Below are 27,947 nucleotides of genomic sequence, written 5' to 3'. Positions count from 1 at the left end.
TGATTGATAGGAAGTGGGTGTTTCTGAGCGGCAACTTGGCGTTTTCAGGGAGTGTGCTAAAAAATGCAGGCATGCCAAGTAAATACGCAGGAGTGGCTGGAGAAATGGGGGAGTGGCTGTCCAAACGCAGGGCGTGTTTGTGACGTCAAACCAGGAACTAAACGGACTGAGGTGATCACAATGTAGGAGTAGGTCTGGAGCTACTCAGAAACTGCAAGGAATTATTCAGTAGCAATTCTGCTAATCTTTCGTTCGCAATTCTGCTAAGCTAAGATACACTGCCAGAGGGCGGCGGCCTAGCGTTTGCAATGCTGCTTAAAGCATCTAGCGAGCGAACAACTCGGAATGACCACCATAGTGTGGTAGTTCATACATAGAGATATAATACAATACATCAGGTCATATTACTGTGAAAGAGAGAAACTGTACACAGTGTCATGTCAAATTAAGGGGAGTACAGCTTACTCATACCAAATGTTATAATTTTCGTAGACCCTATACACCGTGCATATGAGTATTCGTTAGTTATTTCTAGTTTGTAAAAATCTAAAAATTAAGTAACAAAACTATCCGCCCACCCCACAATAATAAAAATAAAATAAAAGTATATGTATAGATTGATAATAAGTGGTGTGCACAAAGGAGTGCAAACCATCAGATCAAGCGAATCAGTCTCAAAGAAATCTCATAAAGACATACAGATCTACATTTGATTTTCGTGGTCCAAGATATCTCAAGTGCATCCGATATATACAATACCAGCACACAGTGGAAAATAGAAGAGTAAGGATTTAGACAAGTTAGACCCTGGTTGTGTAAGAGGAGTCCATCCACCTGGCTCAAATATTGTGGAACTTGACAATAGCTCCACGAGACATATATGTAAATCTTTCATGCTCTATGGAATCGTTAACCAGGACTATCCATGCCCCGATAACAGGGCCTGTCTGCGCAAAACACGAGCGGGCTATACACACCTTGGCTAAAGCACACAGGTTTTGAAAGTATTGTATATCAGGGCCACTAAGTGCCCCTCCAACTCCAGCCCCCAACGCACACGCCTTGGGCATGAGTACATCAGCAGGGATGCCTGTAGATATTATAGCGCCCTTAACCTGGGTCCAAAAACTGGAGACCGTCGGGCACTGCCAGAGTAGGTGCCAAAAGGAGCCACTGGCCGTGTTGCATTTAGGGCAGGAGTCAGAGGACCGTCCACCAAACTTGACTAACCTAACAGGAGTCAAATAGGTTCTATGTAGAATAAACAGTTGTATCTGTTGGTATCTAATAGAGGCAGTGGCCCTGCGCGGAAACATTCTGGCTGCATCCCACTCTTCATCACTAAGCGGACCAAGGCTATCCTCCCATCATCCCCGCAACCCAGGGAGATCGTCTTTATGGTGACTATTAACCAAAAAAGACTAGGCCAGGGAAACAGACTTAGCCCATCCTAAATTGACAATAAAAGTTTTCAAAGGAGTGGGAGCAAGGACTGGTGCTGTATCCCCAAACTGGACCTGGAGAGCATGCCTTAGTTGTAAATAGTCCTATAGATTGTAAGCTTGCGAGCAGGGCCTTCCTACCTCTATGTCTGTCTGTTTTTACCCAGTTTTGTTCTATTACTGTTGTTCTAATTGTAAAGCGCAACGGAATATGCTGCGCTATATAAGAAACTGTTAATAAATAAATAAATATCGGTAGAAAAAGGATTGTAGTAGATTAAATTCATCTTTCAGCTGTTGGAAAGATTTAAGGGCACTGTTGCAGTACATTTAACCAATCGCAACAATTCCCCTAGTCCCCGACACCTGACAGAGTATCTAATTTAGACAACCAGTGGGAATGCCAGAGGGAGGAGTCCCAACCTCCCGCCAAACCCGAAGGGCCTGAGAAAAAATGGGCGGTGCATGAGTAAACGATGTGCCACTAAGAAGTGCTTGTATAGGAGTATAACTTGGGGCCACCCTCTGCAGCAAAGCGACAGAGAGAGAGAGAGCGGGTCACCATCCCTAATCCAGAATCCTATGTGGGATAGCTGGGAGGCAAAATAAAATGAGGCAGTGCTAGACCACCATCTATTTTGGGTCTAGTGAGTGTATTGATACTAATCCTGGGGCGTTTATTGGCCCAGACGAGACATTACAGAATACTGTTCAACTTTCTAAAGAAGGAGGCTGGGATATAACTTGGGGATTGTTGCAACACGTATAAAATTTTAGGTTGCACTATCATCTTAATAAGATTTATTCGCCCAGTTACCGTAAGAGGGAGTTTACACCACGCTTTGGATTTTTCCCTTAACCAATCGAGTAACGGTAGTAAATTATTAAGGAGAAAATCAGCAGAGTCATTGGTGACTAATATCCCTAAATATTTGAATTGATCAACTCAACGCAATGGTAAAGGCACCTCAGGTCCAGAGAGGGAAGGACCACGCAAGGGCATTATAGAGGACTTAGCCCAATTAATAGTCAAACCCGAATATCTACCAAAATCTCAATAACATCAAAAATAGCTGGCATAGCAGTCCTATAGTCACGTAAAAATAATAAAGGGTCATCTGCATATAAGGCTAACGTGTCAATTCTATCATGTATTTGCAACCCTAATATATTTGGATTGGATCGTATAAAACAGGCCAACGGTTCAATGGCTATAGCAAATAATGAGGGTGACAGGGGACACTCCTGCCTAGTACCCCTAGACAGAGGAAAGGGTGTAGACACATAGTCATTGACAGAAATCCTGGCCGTCGGTCTGCAATATAAGAGTCAAACCCATTCAATGAAGGTGGGGCCAATCCCCATGCGGCGAATGACTTCCCATAAGTATAGCCACTCAATGGAGTCAAACGCCTTAGTGGTATCTAAGGAGAATATAGCAGAGTTAGATTCCCCCTCATGGTCAACCTGGAGATGAGTGAAGAACCGCCTCAAATTGACAGAAGTGGACATTCCTGGCATAAAACCGGTTTGATTCGGGTGAAATTATGGAAGAGATCACGTTATTAAGATGTATGGCTAAGATTTTTGCTAGTATCTTAGCATCCGTAGGGATCAGGGAAATTGGTCTATAGGAGTCGGGGGACCGAAGATCCTTTCCGGGTTTCGGCAACACCACTATAATAGCCTTGGACATAGAAGCTGGGAAAGTGTCAGCCTCAAGGAGGACGTTAAATAGGTTCAACAGCCTGGGGACAAATGCTGCAGAGTGTTTTTTGTTTAATTCAATCTGTACCCGGGGCTTTACCGCACGGAAAGGATCGGCGTGCCCCGTCCACCTCATCCAATGTTAGGGGGGCTTCCAAGAAATCTCTAGCTTCTAAGGACAATTTAGGCAGGTCAATCCCGCAGAGGAATGTCTGCATATCCAGTACGGAATATGTTAGGCAAGAATGATATAAACTTCTATAGAATGCGAGAAATACTTACACAATACAGACGTGGTATGTACCCCTCTGCCCGACTCATCTATAAGTTGTGCAACAGTGGCAGTGGGGCGGTCGTAGTGAACTAGGTGAGCAAGATAACTACCCAGACTATACGCATTCATATAGCAATGATGGGATCTAAACAAGAGACTGCGCAAGTTTCAATCATTTATATGAGAAAGCCATGTTGTGCGCGCTCTATAACAGTGGGATCTAGTCAGCCAATCCATCCGCCAAATATTGACTTTCCAATGAAGAACAATCAGCTTCTAGCTCAGCCTCCGTTTTCCTAAAATGTAACTTTAAGGAGGCTATTCTCTGAATCAGCGAGCCTCCTATATACGCTTTAAACAAGTCCCATATGATGTCCACAGGCGCAGAGCCCACATTAGCATTGAAATAGCTATCCCACATAGCCTGTAACTGAAGGAGCCATGACGGGTGAAGCTTCCAAAACGGCTGGCCCCTTATGTCTACCATCAGAAACAAGAGAGAATGGTCAGACACCGCTCTGGCTTTGTATTGGACGTCTGTGATTCGAGGCATCAGCGAAGGAGACACCAATGCAAGGTCTATACAGGAGAAAGAATGATGGGAATGAGAGAAGCAAGAAAATTGGCCAACATTAGGATTTTTAAATCTCCAAATATCGATTAGACCCATAGTACCCACAAATTTTGCAAACCCATAAGGGCCGCTCCCCAGGCCAGTCGCAGGCACAGCCCTCCATTTGTCCAAATGAGGGTCCATAAGGTTATTAAAATCCCCCATGCATATAACAGGGGTGTCAGGGAAATTCGCTATAAAGGAAGCTGCTAGCTTCAGTACATCATAATTAAAGGGAGGCGGTATATATACTGCAAGGATAAAAAAGGACTGGGAGTTAAGTTTACAATCTAGAAATACGTATTTACCATAGGGATCAGTTTTCACTGCATTTAGTACAAAGGGCACGGGCTTTTTAATAAGCACTGATACACCCATGGAGTGAGAAGTGTGGGAGGCATGATAAGCTCAGCCCACCCATGGCCTGTGCAGAGACAAGAGTTTGCTGCCCTCTAAGTGAGATTCAGTAAGACATACCACATCTGAGTTATACTGCTTTATCAACCTGAGAACAAGAACAAGCGACCTCTTAATCCTGTCATTTATCCCGCGGACATTCCACGTAAGGAAGTTCAAACTAGACATATCCAAAGGTCAAGATCATGGACAAACAGAGATCACAAGGCACTGTCTTACAGCTATCAAGCCAGGCTAGCCATACTGTCATGCTGGGAGTACAAAACCATATGAATAGATGAGACATCCAAGTAATCAAAGTACATATACCAGAAAATAAAAATAAAAACAACAACTCTTTGGTAACCCAAAATACCCCAGAACAACCCCCCACCCCGTATACCACCCCCAACCTTGGCATACTTGGAGCCCTAACTACAAAAAGAACCCACAAACCAACCAGTGAATAGCGCACCAAGAGTACAGTGAGAGTGAACAAGGTCACCCACCAACCGTCCCTCCGAGCAGCTATATAAAAACTTTACAAGAAACTAGATGCAAGAAAAAAAGAAAGAAAAAAAAAGAGAAAAGGTAGAAAGCGGGAGCAATGTATGAAGAGACCACCAGAGCAAGGGAGCTCCACGGGTACATTCAGTAACCAACAATGGCCCTCATTCCGAGTTGTTCGCTCGCTAGCTGCTTTTAGCAGCATTGCACACGCTAAGCCGCCGCCCTCTGGGAGTGTATCTTAGCTTAGCAGAATTGCGAACGAAAGATTCGCAGAATTGCGAATAGAAATTTCTTAGCAGTTTCTGAGTAGCTCCAGACTTACTCAGCCATTGCGATCAGTTCAGTCAGTTTCGTTCCTGGTTTGACGTCACAAACACTCCCAGCGTTCACCCAGACACTCCCGCGTTTTTCCCAGAAATGCCAGCGTTTTTTCACACACGCCCAGAAAACGGCCATTTTCCGCCCAGAAACACCCACTTCCTGTCAATCACACTACGATCACCAGAACGATGAAAAATCCTAGTTATGCGTGAGTAAAATACCTAACTTTTGTGTAAAATAACTAACCGCATGCGCTCTGCGAACCTTGCGCATGCGCAGTAAGCGACTAATCGCAAAAGAGCGAAAATCAGCAACGAGCGAACAACTCGGAATGACCACCAATATGTGGCCGGTTCCCTGGCCGTACCGTAAAAGAGCAAGTGATACAGAGCACACAACCCGTTATCTATACATTGTAATATAAAACTTTAGCAGTAGTGGCAAAATAATGTGAATACGGGCAGGTTGCACTGAACTGCTGCGCACTCAATGAGACAGCAACTACGAATCAGTCCGGAGCCATCTGACGCCCACTCGGGGCATAGCGATCCAGCCAAACAGAGGCCTTACATGGGGAATTGAAGAATTTGGGTTGTCCGTCGACAATCCATGTTGTTCGGAAGGGAACAACATGGAGTACGATAAAGTCAAGTCCCGAAGTCTGCGCTTCACTGGGCCAAATTGAGCTCTGTCCTTCTGGACTTCAGCAGCGAAGTCCGGGAAAGCAGCAATCCTCGCCCTGTTTCTGGTCAAAGGGCCTTTTGTACGCGCAGAACAGTGTCCCTGTCCTTGTAATGTAAAAATTTCGCAATAAAGGTGCGAGGGAGTGCACCAGGTGGCGGAGGGCGATTAGGAATTTTATGAGCCTGCTCAATTGCGGAGTGAAGGATTCTATGCCGTATAATTCTAGGATCCAGCATTCCAGAAACGATTCCAGAGAGGAACCCTCTTCCCTTTCCGGCAGGCCCACAAAGCGTATATTGTTTCTGCGGAGGCGCCCCTCCATATCCAGGAGCTTAGACTGCATGGTAGCGACTTGCTGAGATATATTGGAAACAGTATAATTAAGAGGAGTGTAGGAATCTTCCAGGTTCGAGACGCGAGTTTCCACTTCTCTGACTCGTTTCCATATACGTTGTACATCGTGCCTCAGGAGTGATAAATCACACTGCACCCTCTCAAATTTGTCAGATAATCTCTTCTCGCTATTTGCTATGGCCGCCAGGACCTGTTGCAGCGAAGCCTGAGACGGGGCTGTAGCAGCAGAGTCCTGTGAGAGATCAGAGTCGAGAAGGTCAGCATTAGCAGGGGGAGAAGTAGATGCTGTCGTCCCTGCATTTCTAGCATACTGCTACAGTTTAGCAGCAGCAGCATTAGGAGGAGGATTCTTCCCCATTTTAACACAAGGTGGGGATTATGTATAATTCCAAAGTCCGGTGACAGAGAGAGAGGTGTTTTTTGGTAGGTTAGGGTTCTGGTAGGGTACAGGACTGTAGCAGCAAGCAGGGTGAGCCTGAAGATGCCCCCATACCAGGTAGAAGTCAAAATGGCCGCCTCCCACACAGCTCCCAGTCCCCCAGAGTACCTTAACGGAGCAGCCAGATCAGGAGGGTGAAGCATCCAGTCAGCCGCCTGTCAGATGGTCACTGCAGCCCCTGTGTGAGTGTAGAGGCAAAGAGCTTCAGCGCGACTAGCGGGAGCCGGGGAGAGACCGGAAGTGGGGGAGGACCGGAGCTCCGTATGGTTTGCAGGGCCTCACAGGACGCCAGCCAGAGCGCGCGCACGAGCGGCCCGGGCGGTCAGCAGGGAGCCGCTTTAGGTGCAGCAGTGTCTGGGCAACACGGGTGTGCACAAGTGCGGCGGGAACCGGGCTCAGGATAAAAGTACAGGATGTGGGACCCGGGAGCTCACACTACCCACGTCCTACTCACTTGCCGCCGTGGCCACGCCCCCAACAAACATATATTTTATATATATATATATATATATATATATATATATATATATATCCCACTGTGTGAATTTTAATAGCATGAAAGTTGTGCGGGACTTTGTATGAGTCTGCCCATATTTTTAAAGTGGCAATCAATTACATAGCAAAACCAGTTTAATAGCATGCAAGTTGCACACTTTTGTGGGACTTTTGCGAGTCTGCCCATATTTTTAAAGCGGCAATCATTTACACAACAAACCGGTTTGGTTTTGCCGTGTAAATGATTACCACTTTCAAAATATGGGCAGACTTGAACAAAGTCCCGCACAGCCGCATCTCGCAGGCTATGACATTTCGCCCACACTGTCTTTTGTATCAATTTGAAATGACTGTTTTTCAGGTTCACTCCAAAAGAGCCTTGCAAAGCAGCAATGTCTCACTTATTATTATCTCCTGCTCCAACCACTTCATCATTCTGTCTGTTCATCACAGAATGCAATAAAACTGAAAATACTTTTTGCGCAAAATTATGTAACAACTGCATCCTCCAAGTCTAGAACTTTGATGACCATGTATATCTTTTTCTGAGTTTAAAAATGACCACAATTGTTCCCAGATGTGGGCGCACTGTAGCTCTGATTACTAAGAGGGTAAGAAAATCCTTTTTAACTTAACATGAAGACTTGGCTTGGCTAGGTTTGTTAACTTAAACAATCATTAAAGGTTGTGTTTTCACACAAAGGGCAATAATACTTTATCATATTCACTTTGGGATATGGAATATTTTACAAACTAGCTTTAAAAACATGTTCATATGCATAACTCCTGTTCACATATTATGATCAAGGTTTGATTAGTCCTTGCCGCAGTCATTAACAGAAACAAATTTTTGACTTGCAAGATAAAGAGCAGTAAATAAATGTAATTAACAAACATAGCGAATATATTGTATTCAGATTTAAAATCATAAGCGCTATAAGAGCATTTTTTTCTTGCACCAGGCAGACAAATAATATGTATCTTCAATGTACAAAAAACATATTTGATTCTGGAAATTTTATTTAGTAAAAGTCTTACCAACTCATAATTCACAGGAAGAAAACATGGAGTCACCACCTAAAAGCAGAAAGAAAAAAAAAAAAAAAAAGTAATACTTTGCAGAATCTCAAAAACGTTTACTATTGTTAGGTTTCCATGCATAAAAAATAGGTGGCATTGATAAGACTTGATTACTAAAGAAACAAAAACAATGTGAAAAGATGTTACAGATATGGTTCCAATAACTAAAATGCACAGTTAAAAATATACTTTCTAAAATGTACTATTTTTTATTAGTCTTTGTTTTGCCTACATTTATTAAACTGATGCAACAGGAGTGTTATGGGTCATATTACTGTTCCTTTCCTTGCAGAAAAGTATGCTATGTAACATAATACCCTCAATATTATTTATTCAAAATAATTTGGCCTTATGTGAACAATCAGCCTCAGCTTACCAAAACCACTGGCTCTGTTACAGCTAGGATCTGGAATCAATCCACCTCACCTCTCTCTGAATAGAAACAGATGTCTGTGTCTAGCCTGCTTGCTTTAGGGTAAGGAGGAAAAAATAGGCCAGGGGGATGGGGTGTAAGTGCAGTGACATTACTGATAAAGAATGAAAGTCAGGGATGAAATTATTGGTATTCACAGATTATAGGGGGTAATTCTAAATTGATCGCAGCAGGAATTTTGTTAGCAGTTGGGCAAAACCATGTGCACTGCAGGGGAGGCAGATTTAACATGTGCAGAGAGAGTTAGATTTGGGTGTGGTGTGTTCAATCTGCAATCTAATTTGCAGTGTAAAAATAAAGCAGCCAGTATTTACCCTGCACAGAAACAAAATAACCCACCCAAATCTAACTCTTTCTGCACGTTATATCTGCCTCTCCAGCAGTGCACATGGTTTTGCCCAACTGCTAACAAAATTCCTGCTGCGATCAACTTGGAATTACCCCCATAAAGAGGACACACTCTTAGTAACAAAGCCATAACAAAATATAAGTAAATGGGTTAATATGGACACATCTCCCAGTTATGTGCAAGAAATGTTGTGCCATATCCCTTAATACCACACAGAGGAGAATAGGTGGCATTTGTGAAAGAAGTAGTTAGCACTACAATATGTGTGCATTATGTATGTGTGTGTGGGCAATGTATATATATATATATATATATATATATATATATACACACATATATACAGTGGGGATTGAAAGTTTGGGCACCCCAGGCAAAAATTCATTTTAATGTGCAAGAAGAAGCCAAGGAAAGATGGAAAAATCTCCAAAAGGCATCAAATTACAGATTAGACATTCTTATAACATGTCAAAAAAAGTTTGATTTTATTTCCATCATTTACACTATCAAAAGAACAGAAAACAAAAAATGGCGTCTGCAAAAGTTTGGGCACCCTGCACAGTTAATACCTTGTACTGCCCCCTTTGGCAAGTATCACAGCTTTTAAACGCTTTTTGTAGCCAGCCAAGAGTCTTTCAATTCTTGTTTGAGGTATCTTCCCCCATTCTTCCTTACAAAAGTCTTCCAGTTCTTTGAGATTCCTGGGCTGTCTGTGACGCACTGCTATTTTAAGGTCTATCCATATATTTTCAATTATGTTGAGGTCAGGAGATTGGTCCATGGCAAAACCTTCAGTTTACGCCTCTTGATGTACTCCATCGTGGATTTTGAGGTGTGTTTAGGATCATTATCCATTTGTAGAAGCCAGCCTCTCTTTAACTTCAGCTTTTTCACAGATGGCATCAAGTTAGCGTCCAAAATTTGCTGGAATCTTATTGAATCAATTTTTCCTTCTACTCGTGAAATGTTCCCTGTGCCACTGGCTGCAATACAACCCCAAAACATGATTGATCCACCTCCATGCTTAACAGTTGGACAGAGGTTATTTTCATTAAATTCTGTGCCCTTCCTTCTCCAAACGTACCTTTGCTCATTCCGGCCAAAAAGTTCTATTTTAATCTCATCGGTCCACAGAACTTTATTTCAAAATGCATCAGGCTTGTCTATATGTTCATTTGCAAACTTCATACGCTGATTTTTGTGGTGAGGACGTAGAAGAGGTTTTCTTCTGATGACTCTTCCATGAAGACCATATTTGTACAAGTATCTCTTTATAGTGGAATAGTGTACCACAACTCCAGTGTCTGCCAGATCTTCCTGGAGGGATCGTTCAGTCAAACGTGGATTTTGACTTGCTTTTCTCACAATCCTGTGAGCTGTTCTGTCTGATAATTTTCTTGGTCTTCCAGATCTTGCTTTAACTTCCACTGTTCCTGATAACTGTCATTTCTTAATTACATTCCGAACAGGGGATATGGGTATCTGATAACACTTTGCTATCTTCTTGTAGCCTTCTCCTGCTTTGTGAGCGTCAACTATTCTCAGTTTCAGTGTTCTACACAACTGCTTAGAGGAACCCATGGTGCTGATTGTTGGAGCAAGGTCAGATGAGTCTTGGCTTTTAAAACCTTTGAGATTGACATCACCTGGTCTTTCCAGATGATGATTGAGAACAATCTATGACACTGCCAGGTCTCAGCTGTCCAAAGGGGGCAGTACAAGGTATTAACTCTGCAGGGTACCCAAACTTTTGCAGATGCCATTTATTGTTTTCTGTTCTTTTGATAGTGTAAATGATGGAAATAAAATCAAACTTTTTTTGACATGTTAAAACAATGTCTAATCTGTAATTTGATGCCTTTTGGAGATTTTTCCATCTTTCCTTGGCTTCTTTTTGCACATTAAAATGAATTTTTGCCTGGGGTGCCCAAACTTTCGATCCCCACTGTATGTATGTATGTATGTATGTATGTATGTGTATGTATGTGTATGTATATATATATATATATATATATACATACATACACACACATGCATAAATGTACTGTATACACAAACAGAGAAGTGTGTGTGTGTGTGTGTGTGTGTGTGTGTGTGTGTGTGTGTGTGTGTGTGTGTGTATATATATATATATATATATATATATATATTTCTCATACGTCCTAGAGGATGCTGGGGTCCACTTCAGCACCATGGGGGTATAGACAGTTCCACAGGAGCCGTGGGCACTTTAAGACTTTTCTAGAGTGTGAACTGCCTCCTCCCTCTATGCCCCTCCTCCAGACCTCAGTTTAGAAAATGTACCCAGGCAGACTGGTCGCACTCCAGTGGAGCTCTACTGAGTTTCACTGAAAAGACTTTAATGTTAGGTTTTTTATTTTCAGGGAGACTGCTGGCAACAGTCTCCCTGCTTCGTGGGACTTAGGGGGCAGAAGTAGGAACCAACTTCCTAAATAGTTTCATGGCCTCTGCTTCTTGCTGACAGGACACCATTAGCTCCTGAAGGATACTGAACACTAGCTGCGGCTATCCGCTCACTCCCACAGCACGCCGTCACTCCCCTAACAGAGCCAGAAGTCAGAAGACGCGTGAGTATTATTACCGGAGATCTGCAAGAGGGACCTCCGGTCATCGTGATGGCTCAAGGTACCGTGCAGCGGGCGGGAACGCTGCGCGGACATGCTACCCATACACAGCGCACAGCAGGGTGCAGGGCACGGGGGGGGGGCGCCCTGGGCAGCATGAAAACCTACTCTTACACTGGCAAAAGTAGCATATTATGCCGTGGCCCAATCCTGCACCCCCGCCAGTATAAATATTTTAGTGAGAAATTCTGAGGGGAAACGCGCCATTACAGGGGGCGGGGCTTCCTCCTCAGTCAGCCAGCACACTGCTCAGCGCCATTTTCTCCACACAGGCTGCAGGGGAAGAAACGCCGGTCCTCCTCCACTTCTGAACCAAGTATCAGGGTGTACATAAGGGGGGGGCAGAGTGTATTTGGTGCTGTATTGTATAATTTGACATTATGAAAGCGCTACAGGTCTCTGTGGACATTTTATATTACACAGGGATTTTATATTGGCGCTGAGTTGTAAACTGGCAAATACTTTCTGTGTCCTTCTGACAGATTTTACTGTGGGCCTGTCCCCTATAAGCCCCGGAGTGTCTGTGGTGTGATTGTGCACGTGTGGTGACATGTCTGAGGCAGGGAGCTCTTCCCCTGAGGGAGCCATTTTAGGGACTCAGAGTTGTAATGTGGTGGCGCTGCCGGCACACCACGAGCCTGAGTGGGTGAAAGAATTACGTGATGGTGTGAATCATATCAGTATGAGATTGGATAAGTCTAAGTCTCATGCAGAAACCTGGAGAAAATCCGTGGAAGATGTGATTTTTAATAGTTCTGCTTTTTCATCCACAGGGGACCCCTCTGGGTCACATAAAAGGTCATTTGCACAAGTAGTACAAACTGATACCGACACGGACTCTGATTCCTGTGTCGACACTAGTGATTCCAGGGGAATACATCTAAAATTAGCGAAAAACATTCAGTACATGATTGTTGCTATAAAGGAGGTCTTAGAAGTTACAGAACCCCCTCCTTTACCTCAGGAGAAGGCTAACTTTTATAAAGAAAAGAAAATTAACATAACTTTTCCTCCATCTCATGAGCTGAACACTCTCTTTGAGGGAGTCTGGGTAAACCCTGAAAATAAATTTAAGATTCCCAAAAGAATTCAGGTAGTTTATCTTTTCCCGGCAGAGGACAGGAAAAGGTGGGAGTCACCCCCCGTTTTAGACAGTGCCCTGTCACGATTAACAAAAAAGGTGATTCTCCCTGCACCTGGGACGGCTTCCCTAAAGGAACCGGCAGACCGCAAGTTAGAGACTACGTTAAAATCTATTTATGTGGCCAATGGGACACTACTCAGACCTACCATTGCCTGTGCGTGGGTGAGTAGTGCTATTGAAAAGTGGTCAGAAAACTTGTCATCAAAGATTGACACAATAGATAGAGACGAGATTCTCCTAACGTTGGGTCATATCAAAAGAAGCCATGAAAGATATTGGGCTCTTGTGATCAAAAGCCGCTACCATGGCTATTTCAGCAAGGAGGGCGTTGTGGATTCGCCAATGGAATGCTGACGCAGATTCCGAAAGAAATATGGAGGCTCTCCTGTATAAAGGTGAGGCCTCGTTTGGAGATGGACTGGATGCTTTAGTTTCTGCGGCTACCGCAGGTAAGTCGACATTCTTGCCTTATGCTCCTGTGCCGGCGAAAAAGACACATCACTCTCAGATGCAGTCCTTTCGGCCCAATAAATACAAAAAGGGTAAAGGTTCCCCTCTCTTTGCGGGTAGAGGAAGTGGAAAAGGAAAAAAGACTGCAGCGTCTCCAGGATCACAGGAGCAGAAATCAACCCCTACTTCTGCCAAATCTTCAGCATGACGCTGAGGCTCCCTTGCGGGAGTCCGCTCAGGTGGGGCACGTCGGAAACTTTTCAGTCAGTTCTGGGTTCAATCTGGCCTGGACCCGTGGATCTTACAAATTGTGTCCCATAGGTACAAACTGGAGTTTCAAAACGTTCCCCCATGCCGATTTTACAAATCGGCCTTACCAGCTTCTCTTCCAGACAGGGAAGTAGTAGCAGCAGCAATACAAAAATTATGTCAGGATCAGGTCATTGTCCTGTTTCCCTTGTCACAACAAGGAGAAGGGTTTTATTCAAGCCTCTTTGTAGTTCCGAAGCCGGACTGCTCGGTCAGACCAATTCTAAACCTGAAATCTACCTGCAAAGGTTCAAGTTTAAGATGGAGTCTCTGAGGGCAGTGATTTCCAGTCTGGAGGAAGGGGAGTTCATGGTGTCAGTGGACATAAAGGATGCCTACTTACATGTTCCCATCTATCCTCCTCATCAAGCTTATCTGTCATTACCAATTTCAGACGTTGCCGTTTGGACTCTCCACGGCACCGAGGGTGTTCACCAAGGTGATGGCGGAGATGATGATCCTCCTTCGACAGAAAGGAGTCAATATAATTCCTTACCTGGATGATCTCCTGATAAAAGCGAGGTCCAGGGAAAAGTTGGTGCAGAACATTGCACTCTCTCTGACAGTACTTCAACAACACGGTTGGATCATAAATTTTCCAAAGTCACAGTTGGAACCAACAACAAGATTATCCTTTCTCGGGATGATACTGGACACAGAAGTACAGAGGGTATTTCTTCCAGTGGAAAAGGCTCTGGAAATCCAGAGAATGGTCAAACAAATTCTGAAACCAACAAGAGTGTCGATTCATCAATGCATTCGGTTGTTGGGAAAGATGGTAGCGGCCTACGAGGCCATACAGTTTGGCCGGTTCCATGCCAGAGTATTCCAGTGGGACCTGTTGGACAAGTGGTCCGGATCTCACCTACACATGCACCGGATAATCCTGTCATCCAAAGCCAGAATTTCGCTCCTGTGGTGGCTAAACAGTTCTCACCTACTAGAGGGATGCATGATCGGGATTCAGGACTGGGTCCTAGTAACCACGGATGCAAGTCTCCGAGGCTGGGGTGCAGTCACGCAGGGAGAAAGCTTCCAAGGAAGATGGTCAAGTCAGGAAACCTGTCTTCACATAAACATTCTGGAGTTGAGAGCCATGTACAACGGCCTTCTACCAGCGGGCCATCTTCTTCAATATCAACCCGTACAGATCCAGTCGGACAATGTAACAGCAGTTACGTACATATACCATCAGGGCGGAACGAAAAGCAGAGCGGCGATGGCAGAGGTGACAAAGATCCTCCTCTGGGCAGAAAGACATGCAAAGAGCTCTGTCGGCAATTTTCATTCCGGGAGTGGACAACTGGGAAGCAGACTTCCTCAGCAAACACAATCTCCATCCAGGAGAATGGGGCATCCACCAAGAAGTCTTCGCAGAGGTGACAGGTCTTTGGGGAGTTCCTCAAGTAGACATGATGGCATCTCGTCTCAACAAGAAGCTTCAAAGATATTGTTCCAGGTTGGGAGACCCTCAAGCAATAGCAGTGGATGCACTGGTGACCCAGTGGGTGTTTCGGTCAGTGTATGTCTTTCCTCCACTTCCACTAATACCAAAAGTGCTCAAGATCGTGAGAAGAACAAGGGTTCGAGCGATCCTCATTGTCCCAGACAGGCCAAGGAGAGCTTGGTATCCAGATCTTCAGGAGTTACTAATAGAAGATCCTCAGCCTCTTCCTCTTCGCGAGGACCTGCTGCAGCAGGGGCCATGCGTGTATCAAGACTTACTGCGCCTACGTTTGACGGCATGGCTGTTGAGCGCCGGATCCTAGCCCGAAAGGGTATTCCAAAAGAAGTCATTCCCAACTCTGATTCAGGCCAGGAAAGGAGTAACGTCTAAACATTACCACTGTATTTGGAGAAAATATGCGTCTTGGTGTGAATCCAAGAAGGCTCCTACGGAAGAGTTTCAGTTAGGACGTTTTCTCTATTTTCTGCAGGCAGGTGTGGATGCGGGCCTAAGATTGGGTTCAATCAAGGCCCAGATTTCGGCCTTGTTCGTTTTCTTTCAGAAACAATTGGCCTCCGTTCCAGAAGTTCAGACGTTCGTGAAAGGGGTTCTGCACATCCAACCTCCATTTGTGCCTCCAGTGGCACCATGGGATCTTACCGTGGTGTTGCAGTTCCTTCAATCGGATTGGTTTGAACCTCTACAGGAGATAGAGTTGAAGTTTCTCACTTGGAAAGTGGTCATGCTGTTAGCCTTGGCATCCGCAAGGAGGGTGTCTGAGTTAGGGGCCTTGTCTCACAAGAGTCCTTACTTGATCTTCCATGAAGATAGGGCTGAGTTAAGAACTCGTCAGCAATTTCTTCCGAAGGTGGTTTCTTCTTTCCATATAAACCGACCTATTGTGGTGCCAGTGGCTACTGATACCTTTGCTGCGTCAAAGTCTCTGGATGTGGTCAGAGCTTTGAAAATTTATATCGCAAGAACAGCTCGGATACGGAAAACAGAGGCTCTGTTTGTCCTGTATGCTCCCAACAAGATTGGGTGTCCTGCTTCGAAGCAGACCATTGCGCGCTGGATCAGAGGTACGATTCCACGGCAGGATTGCCGACACCAAATTCAGTGAATGCTCATTCTACTAGAAAGGTGGGCTCATCCTGGGCGGCTGCCCGGGGGGTCTCGGCGTTACAACTTTGCCGAGCAGCTACTTGGTCAGGGGCAAAAACGTTTGCTAAGTTTTACAAGTTTGACACCTTGGCCGATGAGGACCTCAAGTTTGGTCAATTGGTGCTGCAGGGTCATCCACACTCTCCCGCCCGTACTGGAGCTTTGGTATAACCCCATGATACTGAAGTGGACCCCAACAACCTCTAGGACATATGAGAAAACAGGATTTTAATACCTACCGGTAAATCCTTTTCTCCTAGTCCGTAGAGGATGCTGGGCACCCAGCCCAGTGCGTACTTTACCTGCAGTTGTTATTTTGCTAAAGATGTTTTCAGCACGGTTGCTGTAATGTTCATGCCCGTTGGCATGTGTTTTGTTGAATGTCATGTGTGCGGCATGGTTGAAGTGTGAGCTGGTATAAATCTCACCGTTAACATAAAAGTAAATCCTTTCCTCTAAATGTCCATCTCCCTGGGCACAGTTCCTTTACTGAGGTCTGGAAGAGAGGCATAGAGGGAGGAGCCAGTTCATAGTAACATAGTAACATAGTATCTGAGGTTGAAAAAAGACAATTGTCCATCGAGTTCAACCTATTTGTGGTCTCCTATGCATGATGATTGGACTAAAATTTCTGACTGATGCTGATGTCAGCCGTTGCATTTTATCCCTATTTATAGTAACTATAATGCATGACTATGCACCATACCCCTGGATATCCTTATCCATTAGGAATTTATCTAACCCATTCTTAAAGGTGTTGACAGATTCCGCCATTACAACTCCCTCAGGTAGGGAATTCCAAATACGTATTGTCCTTACCGTGAAAAAGCCTTTACGCCGTATTGTGCGGAATCTCCTCTCCTCTAACCTGAGCGAGTGTCCACGAGTCCTCTGTGTTGATCTAACCAAAAACAGGTCCCGCGCAAGCTCTTTGTATTGTCCCCTTATATATTTGTAGATGTTGATCATATCCCCTCTTAGTCTCCGCTTTTCCAATGTAAACATGCCTAGTCTTTCAAGCCTTTCCTAGTATTCCATCGTCTCCATGCACTTAATTAGTTTGGTCGCCCTCCTCTGAACCTTTTCTAGCTTCAGGATATCCTTTTTGTAGTACGGTGCCCAGAACTGTACACAGTATTCAAGGTGTGGCCTCACTAGTGATTTATATAACGGGAGTATAATACTCTCTTCCCTAGCATCAATACCCCTCTGTGGGGCTGGTCTCTTCCAAGTGCTGCTGGGATTTCTAAGTGTGAGTTGGAAACAGTAAAAAGGTGAACTCTGATTAATCTCTGTCTATCCATATAGGGATAGTGATTTTGTGAGAGAAAGTAATCTGATTCTGATTGATTGTATCTATACTGTTTCTTTTTGTTTTAATATATCTGTACTGGGTTTTTTTTGTTTTTTTTTTGGAGGGAAAAAATAAAAAAACAAATAAAGTGTGAGGTGATAGCCAGAGGGGTTAACTCAGGTGTGAGTAATCAGGAGTAATCAGGAGGGAGAGGGGCTGATTGAAGCAGCTGGGTGAGCCTATATAAGCAGTGACTAGACTCTTGGAGCCTGCTCTGTGGGGCTGGTCTCTTCCAAGTGCTGCTGGGATTTCTAAGTGTGAGTTGGAAACAGTAAAAAGGTGAACTCTGATTAATCTCTGTCTATCCATATAGGGATAGTAATTTTGTGAGAGAAAGTAATCTGATTCTGATTGATTGTATCTATACTGTTTCTTTTTGTTTTAATATATCTGTACTGGGTTTTTTTTTCTTTTTTCTTTTTCTTTTGGAGGGAAAAAAATAAAAAAACAAATAAAGTGTGAGGTGATAGCCAGAGGGGTTAACTCAGGTGTGAGTAATCAGGAGGGAGAGGGGCCGATTGAAGCAGCTGGGTGAGCCTATATAAGCAGTGACTAGACTCTTGGAGCCTGCTCTGTGGGGCTGGTCTCTTCCAAGTGCTGCTGGGATTTCTAAGTGTGAGTTGGAAACAGTAAAAAGGTGAACTCTGATTAATCTCTGTCTATCCATATAGGGATAGTAATTTTGTGAGAGAAAGTAATCGGATTCTGATTGATTGTTTGTATCTATACTGTTTTTTTTTGTTTTAATATATCTGTACTGGGTTTTTTTGTTGTTGTTTTTTTTGGAGGGAAAAAAAATAAGAATTTACTCACCGGTAATTCTATTTCTCGTAGTCCGTAGTGGATGCTGGGAACTCCGTAAGGACCATGGGGAATAGCGGGCTCCGAAGGAGGCTGGGCACTCTAGAAAGATCTTAGACTACCTGGTGTGCACTGGCTCCTCCCACTATGACCCTCCTCCAAGCCTCAGTTAGGTACTGTGCCCGGACGAGCGTACACAATAAGGAAGGATTTTGAATCCCGGGTAAGACTCATACCAGCCACACCAATCACACCGTACAACTCGTGATATGAAACACAGTTAACAGTATGAAACAATAGAGCCTCTCAACAGATGGCTCAACAATAACCCGATTTAGTTAACAATAACTATGTACAAGTATTGCAGATAAACCGCACTTGGGATGGGCGCCCAGCATCCACTACGGACTACGAGAAATAGAATTACCGGTGAGTAAATTCTTATTTTCTCTAACGTCCTAGTGGATGCTGGGAACTCCGTAAGGACCATGGGGATTATACCAAAGCTCCCAAACGGGCGGGAGAGTGCGGATGACTCTGCAGCACTGAATGAGAGAACTCCAGGTCCTCCTCAGCCAGGGTATCAAATTTGTAGAATTTTGCAAACGTGTTTGCCCCTGACCAAGTAGCTGCTCGGCAAAGTTGTAAAGCCGAGACCCCTCGGGCAGCCGCCCAAGATGAGCCCACCTTCCTTGTGGAATGGGCATTGACAGATTTTGGCTGTGGCAGGCCTGCCACAGTATGTGCAAGCTGAATTGTACTACAAATCCAACGAGCAATAGTCTGCTTAGAAGCAGGAGCACCCAGCTTGTTAGGTGCATATAGGATAAACAGCGAGTCAGATTTTCTGACTCTAGCCGTTCTGGAAACATATATTTTCAGTGCCCTGACAACGTCTAGCAACTTGGAGTCCTCCAAGTCCCTAGTAGCCTAGGCACCACAATAGGCTGGTTCAGGTGAAACGCTGACACCACCTTTGGGAGAAACTGGGGACGAGTCCTCAATTCTGCCCTATCCATATGGAAAATCAAATAAGGGCTTTTACAAGACAAAGCCGCCAACTTTGATACTCGCCTGGCAGAAGCCAAGGCCAATAACATAACCACCTTCCACGTGAGATATTTCAGATCCATGGTTTTTAGTGGTTCAAACCAATGTGATTTTAAGAAACTCAACACCACGTTGAGATCCCAAGGTGCCACAGGAGGCACAAACGGGGGCTGACTCTGCAGCACTCCTTTTATAAATGTCTGAACTTCAGGTACTGAAGCTAGTTCTTTTTGAAAGAAAATCGACAGAGCCGAGATCTGTACCTTAATGGAACCCAATTTAAGGCCCATAGTCACTCCTGCTTGCAGGAAATGCAGAAATCGACCTAGTTGAAATTCCTCTGTTGGGGCCCTTTCGGCCTCACACCATGCAACATATTTTCGCCATATGCGGTGATAATGAGTTGCTGTAACCTCTTTCCTGGCTTTAGTAAGCGTAGGAATGACTTCCTCCGGAATGCCCTTTTCCTTCAGGATCCGGCGTTCAACCGCCATGCCGACAAACGCAGCCGCGGTAAGTCTTGGAACAGACAGGGCCCCTGCTGCCGCAGGTCCTGTCTGAGTGGCAGAGGCCATGGGTCCTCTGATATAAATTCTTGAAGTTCTGGGTACCAAGCTCTTCTTGGCCATCCACGAGTATCGTTCTTACTCCTCGCCTTCTTATTATTCTCAGTACCTTTGGTATGAGAGGCAGAGGGGAGAACACATAAACCGACTGGTACACCCACGGTGTTACCAGAGCGTCCATAGCTATCGCCTGAGGGTCCCTTGACCCGGTGCAATATCTTTTATAGCTTTTTGTTGAGGCGGGACGCCATCATGTCCACCTGTGGCCTTTCCCAATGGTGTACAATCCTATTGGAAGACTTCTGGAGGAAGTCCCCATTCTCCCGGGTGGAGGTCGTGTCTGTTGAGAAGATCTGCTTCCCAGTTGTCCACTCCGGGAATGAACACTGCTGACAGTGCTAACACATGATTTTCCGCCTATCGGAGAATCCTTGTGGCTTCTGCCATCGCCATCCTGCTTCTTGTGCCGCCCTGTTGGTTTACATGGGCGACTGCCGTGATGTTGTCTGATTGGATCAGTACCGGCTGGTTTTGAAGCAGAGGCCTTGCCGGCCTCAGGGCATTGTAAATGGCCCTCAGGTCCAGAATATTTATGTGTAGGGAAATAACCTGACTTGACCAAAGTCCCTGGAAATTTCTTCCCTGTGTGACTGCCTCCCAGCCTCAAAGGCTGGAATCCATGGTCACTAGGACCTAGTCCTGTATGCCGAACCTGCGGCCCTCTTGAAGATGGGCACTCTGCAGCCACCACAGTAGAGATACCCTGGTCCTTGGAGACAGGGTTATCAGCCTATGCATCGGAAGATGCGATCCGGACCACTTGTCCAACAGGTCCCTCTGAAAAGTTCTTGTATGGAACCTGCCTAATGGGATTGCTTCGTAGGAAGCTACCATTTTTCCCAGGACTCGCGTGCAATGATGCACCGCTACCTATTTTGGCTTCAGGAGGTCTCTGACTAGAGATGACAACTCCTTGGCTTTCTCCTCTGGGAGAAACACTATTTCTGGTTTATGTCCAGAACCATCCCCAGGAACAGTAGACGTGTCATAGGAACCAGCTGTGACTTTGGACTGTTTAGAATCCAACCATGCTGTTGTAGCACTTTCCAAAATAGTGCTACCCCGACTACCAACTGCTCCTTGGACCTCGCCCTTATAACGAGATTGTCCAAGTACGGGATAATTACAACTCCCTTTTTTTGAAGGAGTATCAACATTTCGGCCATTACCTTGATAAAACACCCTCGGTGCCATGTACAGTCCAAACGGCAGTGTCTGGACTTGGTAATGGTAATCCTGTACCACAAATCTGAGGTACTCCTGGCGAGGATGGTAAATGGGGACATGCAGGTAAGCATCCTTGATGTCCCAGGATACCATGTAATCCCCCTCGTCCAGGCTTGGAATAACCGCCCAGAGCGATTCCATCTTGAACTTGAATTTTTGTGTTCAAGGATTTTAAATATAAAATGGGTCACACCGAACCATGCGGTTTCGGTACCCCAACCCGTGTGGAATAGTAACCCCGTCCTTGTTGAAGTAGGGGCACCTTGAGTATTACCTGCTGGGAATACCGCTTATTAATTGCCTCTAGCACAGCCTCCCTGCCTGAGGGAGTTGTCAGCAAGGCATATTTTAGGAAACGGCTGGGGGGAGACATCTCGAATTCCAGCTTGTACCCCTGAAATACTACTTGAAAGAAACAGGGATCCACCTGTGAGCGAGCTCACTAATTGCTGAAATTTTTGAGACGGCCCCCCACCGTACCTGGCTACACCTGTGGAGCACCCGCGTCATGGTGTGGCCTCACAGGAGGCGGGGGAAGAATCTTGATTCTGGGAACAGGCTGACTGGTGCAGCTTTTTTCCCTCTACCCTTGTCTCTGTACAGAAAGGAAGCGCCATTTGACCCGCTTGCTTTTCTGAAGCCGAAAGGACTGTACCTTTGTCTGTGAGGAAACCTGAGGTAAAATTATTTCTTCCCAGCAGTTGCTGTGGATACGAGGTCCCAGAGACCATCCCCAAATAATTCCTCACCCTTATAAGGCTCTCTATGCGCTTTTTAAGTCAGCATCACCTGTCCAGTGACAGGTCTCTAATACCCTCCTGACAGAATGGACATTACATTTATTTTGGATGCCAGCCGGCAAAATATCCCTCTGTGCATCCCCCATATATAAGACGACGTCTTTAATATGTTTTTATGTTTGCCAACTAGTATCCCTGTTTGACAGGGTCACCGACCACGCTGGAGCAGCACTATCTGCAGGTCTCAGTCTAGTACCTGAGTGTGTAAATACAGACTTCAGGATAGCCTCCTGTTTTTTATCAACAGGTACCTATTAAAGTGGCCGTATCCTAAGACGGCAGTGCCACCTTTTTTGACAAACGTGTGAGCGCCTTATCCACCCTAGGGGATATCTCCCAGCGTAACTTATCCACCTGGCGGGAAAGGGTACGCCATCAGTAACTTTTTATAAATTACCAGTTTCTTAACGGGGGAACCCACGCTTTCACACACTTCATTTATTCATCTGATGGGGGAACAAAACACTGCCTGTTTTTTCTCCCCAAACCTAAAACCCATTTTTAGAGGTGCTTGGGTTAAAGTCAGAAATGTATAACACATTTTTTATTGCCGGGATCACGTCACGGATGTTCCTAGTGGATTGTGTATATGTCTCCACCTTGTCGACACTGGAGTCAGACTCCGTGTCGACATCTGTGTCTGCCATCTGAGAGAGCGGGCGTTTTTGAGCCCCTGATGGCCTTTGAGACGCCTGGGCAGGCGCGGGCTGCGAAGCCGGCTGTCCCACAGCTGTTACGTCATCCACCCTTTTATGTAAGGAGTTGACACTGTCGGTTAATACCTTTCACCTATCCATCCACTCTGGTGTCGGCCCCACAGGGGGCGACATCACATATATCGGCCTCTGTTCTGTCACCATATAAGCCTCCTCATTCAACATGTCGACACAGCCGTACCGACACACCGCAGACACACAGGGAATGCTCTAAACGAGGACAGGACCCACAAAAGCCCTTTGGGGGGACAGAGTAAGAGTATGCCAGCACACACCAGAGCGCTATATATATATACAGGGACTAACTGAGTTATGTCCCTAATAGCTGCTTTTTATATAATATACTGTATACAGTGCCAATTTTAATGCCCCCCCTCTCTTTTCCCTCTTACTGTACTGTAGAATTGCAGGGAAGAGCCAGGGAGCTTCCTTCCAGCCGAGCTGTGAGGGAAAAATGGCGCCAGTGTGCTGAGGAGATAGCTCCGCCCCTTTTTCGCGGCCTATTCTCCCGTTTTTTATGGAATTCTGGCAGGGGTATTTACCTCATATATAGCCCCTGGGGCTATATATTGAGGTATTTTAGCCAGCCAAGGTGTTTTTATTGCTGCCTCAGGGCGCCCCCCCCCCCCCTAGCGCCCTGCACCCTCAGTGACCGGAGTGTGAAGTGTGTGAGAGGAGCAATGGCGCACAGCTGCAGTGCTGTGCGCTACCTTGGTGAAGACAGAGTCTTCATGCCGCCGATTTTCCGGACCATCTTCTTGCTTCTGGCTCTGTAAGGGGGACGGCGGCGCGGCTCCGGGACCGAACATCAAGGCTGGGCCTGCGGTCGATCCCTCTGGAGCTAATGGTGTCCAGTAGCCTAAGAAGCCCAATCCGGCTGCAAGCAGGCGAGTTCGCTTCTTCTCCCCTTAGTCCCTCGCTGCAGTGAGCCTGTTGCCAGCAGGTCTCACTGAAAATAACAAATTCTAAGACTATAACTTTCTAAGAGCTCAGGAGAGCCCCTAGTGTGCATCCAACCTCGGCCGGGCACGAAATCTAACTGAGGCTTGGAGGAGGGTCATAGTGGGAGGAGCCAGTGCACACCAGGTAGTCTAAGTTCTTTCTAGAGTGCCCAGCCTCCTTCGGAGCCCGCTATTCCCCATGGTCCTTACGGAGTTCCCAGCATCCACTAGGACGTTAGAGAAATAAAAAAACAAATAAAGTGTGAGGTGATAGCCAGAGGGGTTAACTCAGGTGTGAGTAATCAGGAGTAATCAGGAGGGAGAGGGGCTGATTGAAGCAGCTGGGTGAGCCTATATAAGCAGTGACTAGACTCTTGGAGCCTGCTCTGTGGGGCTGGTCTCTTCCAAGTGCTGCTGGGATTTCTAAGTGTGAGTTGGAAACAGTAAAAAGGTGAACTCTGATTAATCTCTGTCTATCCATATAGAGATAGTAATTTTGTGAGAGAAAGTAATCTGATTCTGATTGATTGTTTGTATCTATACTGTTTCTTTTTGTTTTAATATATCTGTACTGGGGTTTTTTTTTTCTTTTGGAGGGAAAAAAATAAAAAAAACAAATAAAGTGTGAGGTGATAGCCAGAGGGGTTAACTCAGGTGTGAGTAATCAGGAGTAATCAGGAGGGAGAGGGGCTGATTGAAGCAGCTGGGTGAGCCTATATAAGCAGTGACTAGACTCTTGGAGCCTGCTCTGTGGGGCTGGTCTCTTCCAAGTGCTGCTGGGATTTCTAAGTGTGAGTTGGAAACAGTAAAAAGGTGAACTCTGATTAATCTCTGTCTATCCATATAGGGATAGTAATTTTGTGAGAGAAAGTAATCTGATTCTGATTGATTGTTTGTATCTATACTGTTTCTTTTTGTTTTAATATATCTGTACTGGGTTTTTGTTTTTGTTTTTTTCTTTTGGAGGGAAAAAAATAAAAAAACAAATAAAGTGTGAGGTGATAGCCAGAGGGGTTAACTCAGGTGTGAGTAATCAGGAGTAATCAGGAGGGAGAGGGGCTGATTGAAGCAGCTGGGTGAGCCTATATAAGCAGTGACTAGACTCTTGGAGCCTGCTCTGTGGGGCTGGTCTCTTCCAAGTGCTGCTGGGATTTCTAAGTGTGAGTTGGAAACAGTAAAAAGGTGAACTCTGATTAATCTCTGTCTATCCATATAGGGATAGTAATTTTGTGAGAGAACGTAATCTGATTCTGATTGATTGTTTGTATCTATACTGTTTCTTTTTGTTTTAATATATCTGTACTGGGTTTTTTTTTCTTTTTCTTTTTCTTTTGGAGGGAAAAAAATAAAAAAACAAATAAAGTGTGAGGTGATAGCCAGAGGGGTTAACTCAGGTGTGAGTAATCAGGAGTAATCAGGAGGGAGAGGGGCTGATTGAAGCAGCTGGGTGAGCCTATATAAGCAGTGACTAGACTCTTGGAGCCTGCTCTGTGGGGCTGGTCTCTTCCAAGTGCTGCTGGGATTTCTAAGTGTGAGTTGGAAACAGTAAAAAGGTGAACTCTGATTAATCTCTGTCTATCCATATAGGGATAGTAATTTTGTGAGAGAAAGTAATCTGATTCTGATTGATTGTTTGTATCTATACTGTTTCTTTTTGTTTTAATATATCTGTACTGGGTTTTTTTTTTTCTTTTGGAGGGAAAAAAATAAAAAAACAAATAAAGTGTGAGGTGATAGCCAGAGGGGTTAACTCAGGTGTGAGTAATCAGGAGTAATCAGGAGGGAGAGGGGCTGATTGAAGCAGCTGGGTGAGCCTATATAAGCAGTGACTAGACTCTTGGAGCCTGCTCTGTGGGGCTGGTCTCTTCCAAGTGCTGCTGGGATTTCTAAGTGTGAGTTGGAAACAGTAAAAAGGTGAACTCTGATTAATCTCTGTCTATCCATATAGGGATAGTAATTTTGTGAGAGAAAGTAATCTGATTCTGATTGATTGTTTGTATATATACTGTTTCTTTTTGTTTTAATATATCTGTACTGGGTTTTTTTTTTCTTTTGGAGGGAAAAAAATAAAAAAACAAATAAAGTGTGAGGTGATAGCCAGAGGGGTTAACTCAGGTGTGAGTAATCAGGAGTAATCAGGAGGGAGAGGGGCTGATTGAAGCAGCTGGGTGAGCCTATATAAGCAGTGACTAGACTCTTGGAGCCTGCTCTGTGGGGCTGGTCTCTTCCAAGTGCTGCTGGGATTTCTAAGTGTGAGTTGGAAACAGTAAAAAGGTGAACTCTGATTAATCTCTGTCTATCCATATAGGGATAGTAATTTTGTGAGAGAAAGTAATCTGATTCTGATTGATTGTTTGTATCTATACTGTTTCTTTTTGTTTTAATATATCTGTACTGGGTTTTTGTTTTTGTTTTTTTCTTTTGGAGGGAAAAAAATAAAAAAACAAATAAAGTGTGAGGTGATAGCCAGAGGGGTTAACTCAGGTGTGAGTAATCAGGAGTAATCAGGAGGGAGAGGGGCTGATTGAAGCAGCTGGGTGAGCCTATATAAGCAGTGACTAGACTCTTGGAGCCTGCTCTGTGGGGCTGGTCTCTTCCAAGTGCTGCTGGGATTTCTAAGTGTGAGTTGGAAACAGTAAAAAGGTGAACTCTGATTAATCTCTGTCTATCCATATAGGGATAGTAATTTTGTGAGAGAACGTAATCTGATTCTGATTGATTGTTTGTATCTATACTGTTTCTTTTTGTTTTAATATATCTGTACTGGGTTTTTTTTTCTTTTTCTTTTTCTTTTGGAGGGAAAAAAATAAAAAAACAAATAAAGTGTGAGGTGATAGCCAGAGGGGTTAACTCAGGTGTGAGTAATCAGGAGTAATCAGGAGGGAGAGGGGCTGATTGAAGCAGCTGGGTGAGCCTATATAAGCAGTGACTAGACTCTTGGAGCCTGCTCTGTGGGGCTGGTCTCTTCCAAGTGCTGCTGGGATTTCTAAGTGTGAGTTGGAAACAGTAAAAAGGTGAACTCTGATTAATCTCTGTCTATCCATATAGGGATAGTAATTTTGTGAGAGAAAGTAATCTGATTCTGATTGATTGTTTGTATCTATACTGTTTCTTTTTGTTTTAATATATCTGTACTGGGTTTTTTTTTTCTTTTGGAGGGAAAAAAATAAAAAAACAAATAAAGTGTGAGGTGATAGCCAGAGGGGTTAACTCAGGTGTGAGTAATCAGGAGTAATCAGGAGGGAGAGGGGCTGATTGAAGCAGCTGGGTGAGCCTATATAAGCAGTGACTAGACTCTTGGAGCCTGCTCTGTGGGGCTGGTCTCTTCCAAGTGCTGCTGGGATTTCTAAGTGTGAGTTGGAAACAGTAAAAAGGTGAGTTAGAATACAGAAAAAGGTGAGTTTTATAATACACAATCAGGAACACACATTTACAGTACCATTAAACTTCTGGTGAGGCTGCAAGGGGCTGACCTTGTGAGTGAGTGAGAGGGTCTCTTACTTGGAGTGGCAGAGGGGCTGTGATTGTGCGGGTGTGAGGGGCATTTTTTTTTTTTTTTTCTTAGCAGGAGCTGGAAGCCAAGTGAAAAGGAGGAGCAGTGAGCTGGAACAACTGCAACTGCTAAGTGGAGTATAGGTGCCGCAGGAGAGAGTACTACGGCTGCATAAAAGTGAAGGACCCCACACAAAGATAGATAAGTATAAGCCAGCTTAATTATTGTATAAGTGATATTGCTTGTCTTCTATTTTTTATTTTTGCTGCTTTTTCTTTGAGTGTAACAGTGAGTTAGATCTTGCAAACAATATGGGAGGGGCTGTGATTGAGGACCTCACTCAGTGCATGTCATGCAAGATGTATGCACACCTGGAGCTACCGGCCCAGTGTGAATACATCTGCACGAGGTGTGTGCGAACGGTTGCCCTGGAAGCCCAGGTAACTGATCTAGAGCAAACCGTTACGCAACTGAGGGAGATTCACAATCTCGAGCGTAGTTTAGACAGAACGGTGGAGGAGTTGCGGGAGGGGTCACTGATAGAAGAGGATGATGATCAGGTAGCCAGTTGGGTCACAGTTATAAGGAAGAAAAAGAGGGGGAGGCACGACAACTCCGAACTATCAAACCCGAACAAATTTGCCCGATTGGACGAGGAATCGGAGGATGATAGTGAAGAAATGACG

At 44.8% G+C, this 27,947-nt stretch overlaps 1 protein-coding gene across 3 annotated transcripts in view; it reads right to left on the bottom strand.

Annotated features, from left to right (window-relative positions):
• The window catches only part of TNS3 (tensin 3), a 1,058,399-nt gene that overhangs the window by 574,913 nt on the left and 455,539 nt on the right, over nt 1-27,947 (bottom strand). For all 3 annotated transcript variants that reach the window (XM_063922694.1, XM_063922695.1, XM_063922696.1), the window contains exon 4: nt 8,274-8,312. In XM_063922694.1, coding sequence (XP_063778764.1) covers nt 8,274-8,312 — 39 coding nt within the window. The remainder of the gene's footprint in view (nt 1-8,273; nt 8,313-27,947) is intronic.

This window comes from Pseudophryne corroboree, chromosome 5 (assembly GCF_028390025.1).
Source record: "Pseudophryne corroboree isolate aPseCor3 chromosome 5, aPseCor3.hap2, whole genome shotgun sequence".
Lineage (NCBI taxonomy): Eukaryota > Metazoa > Chordata > Amphibia > Anura > Myobatrachidae > Pseudophryne > Pseudophryne corroboree.
The sequence above is the reverse complement of the archived record's forward strand: the minus strand, read 5'-3'. Positions and strand labels throughout refer to the sequence as shown.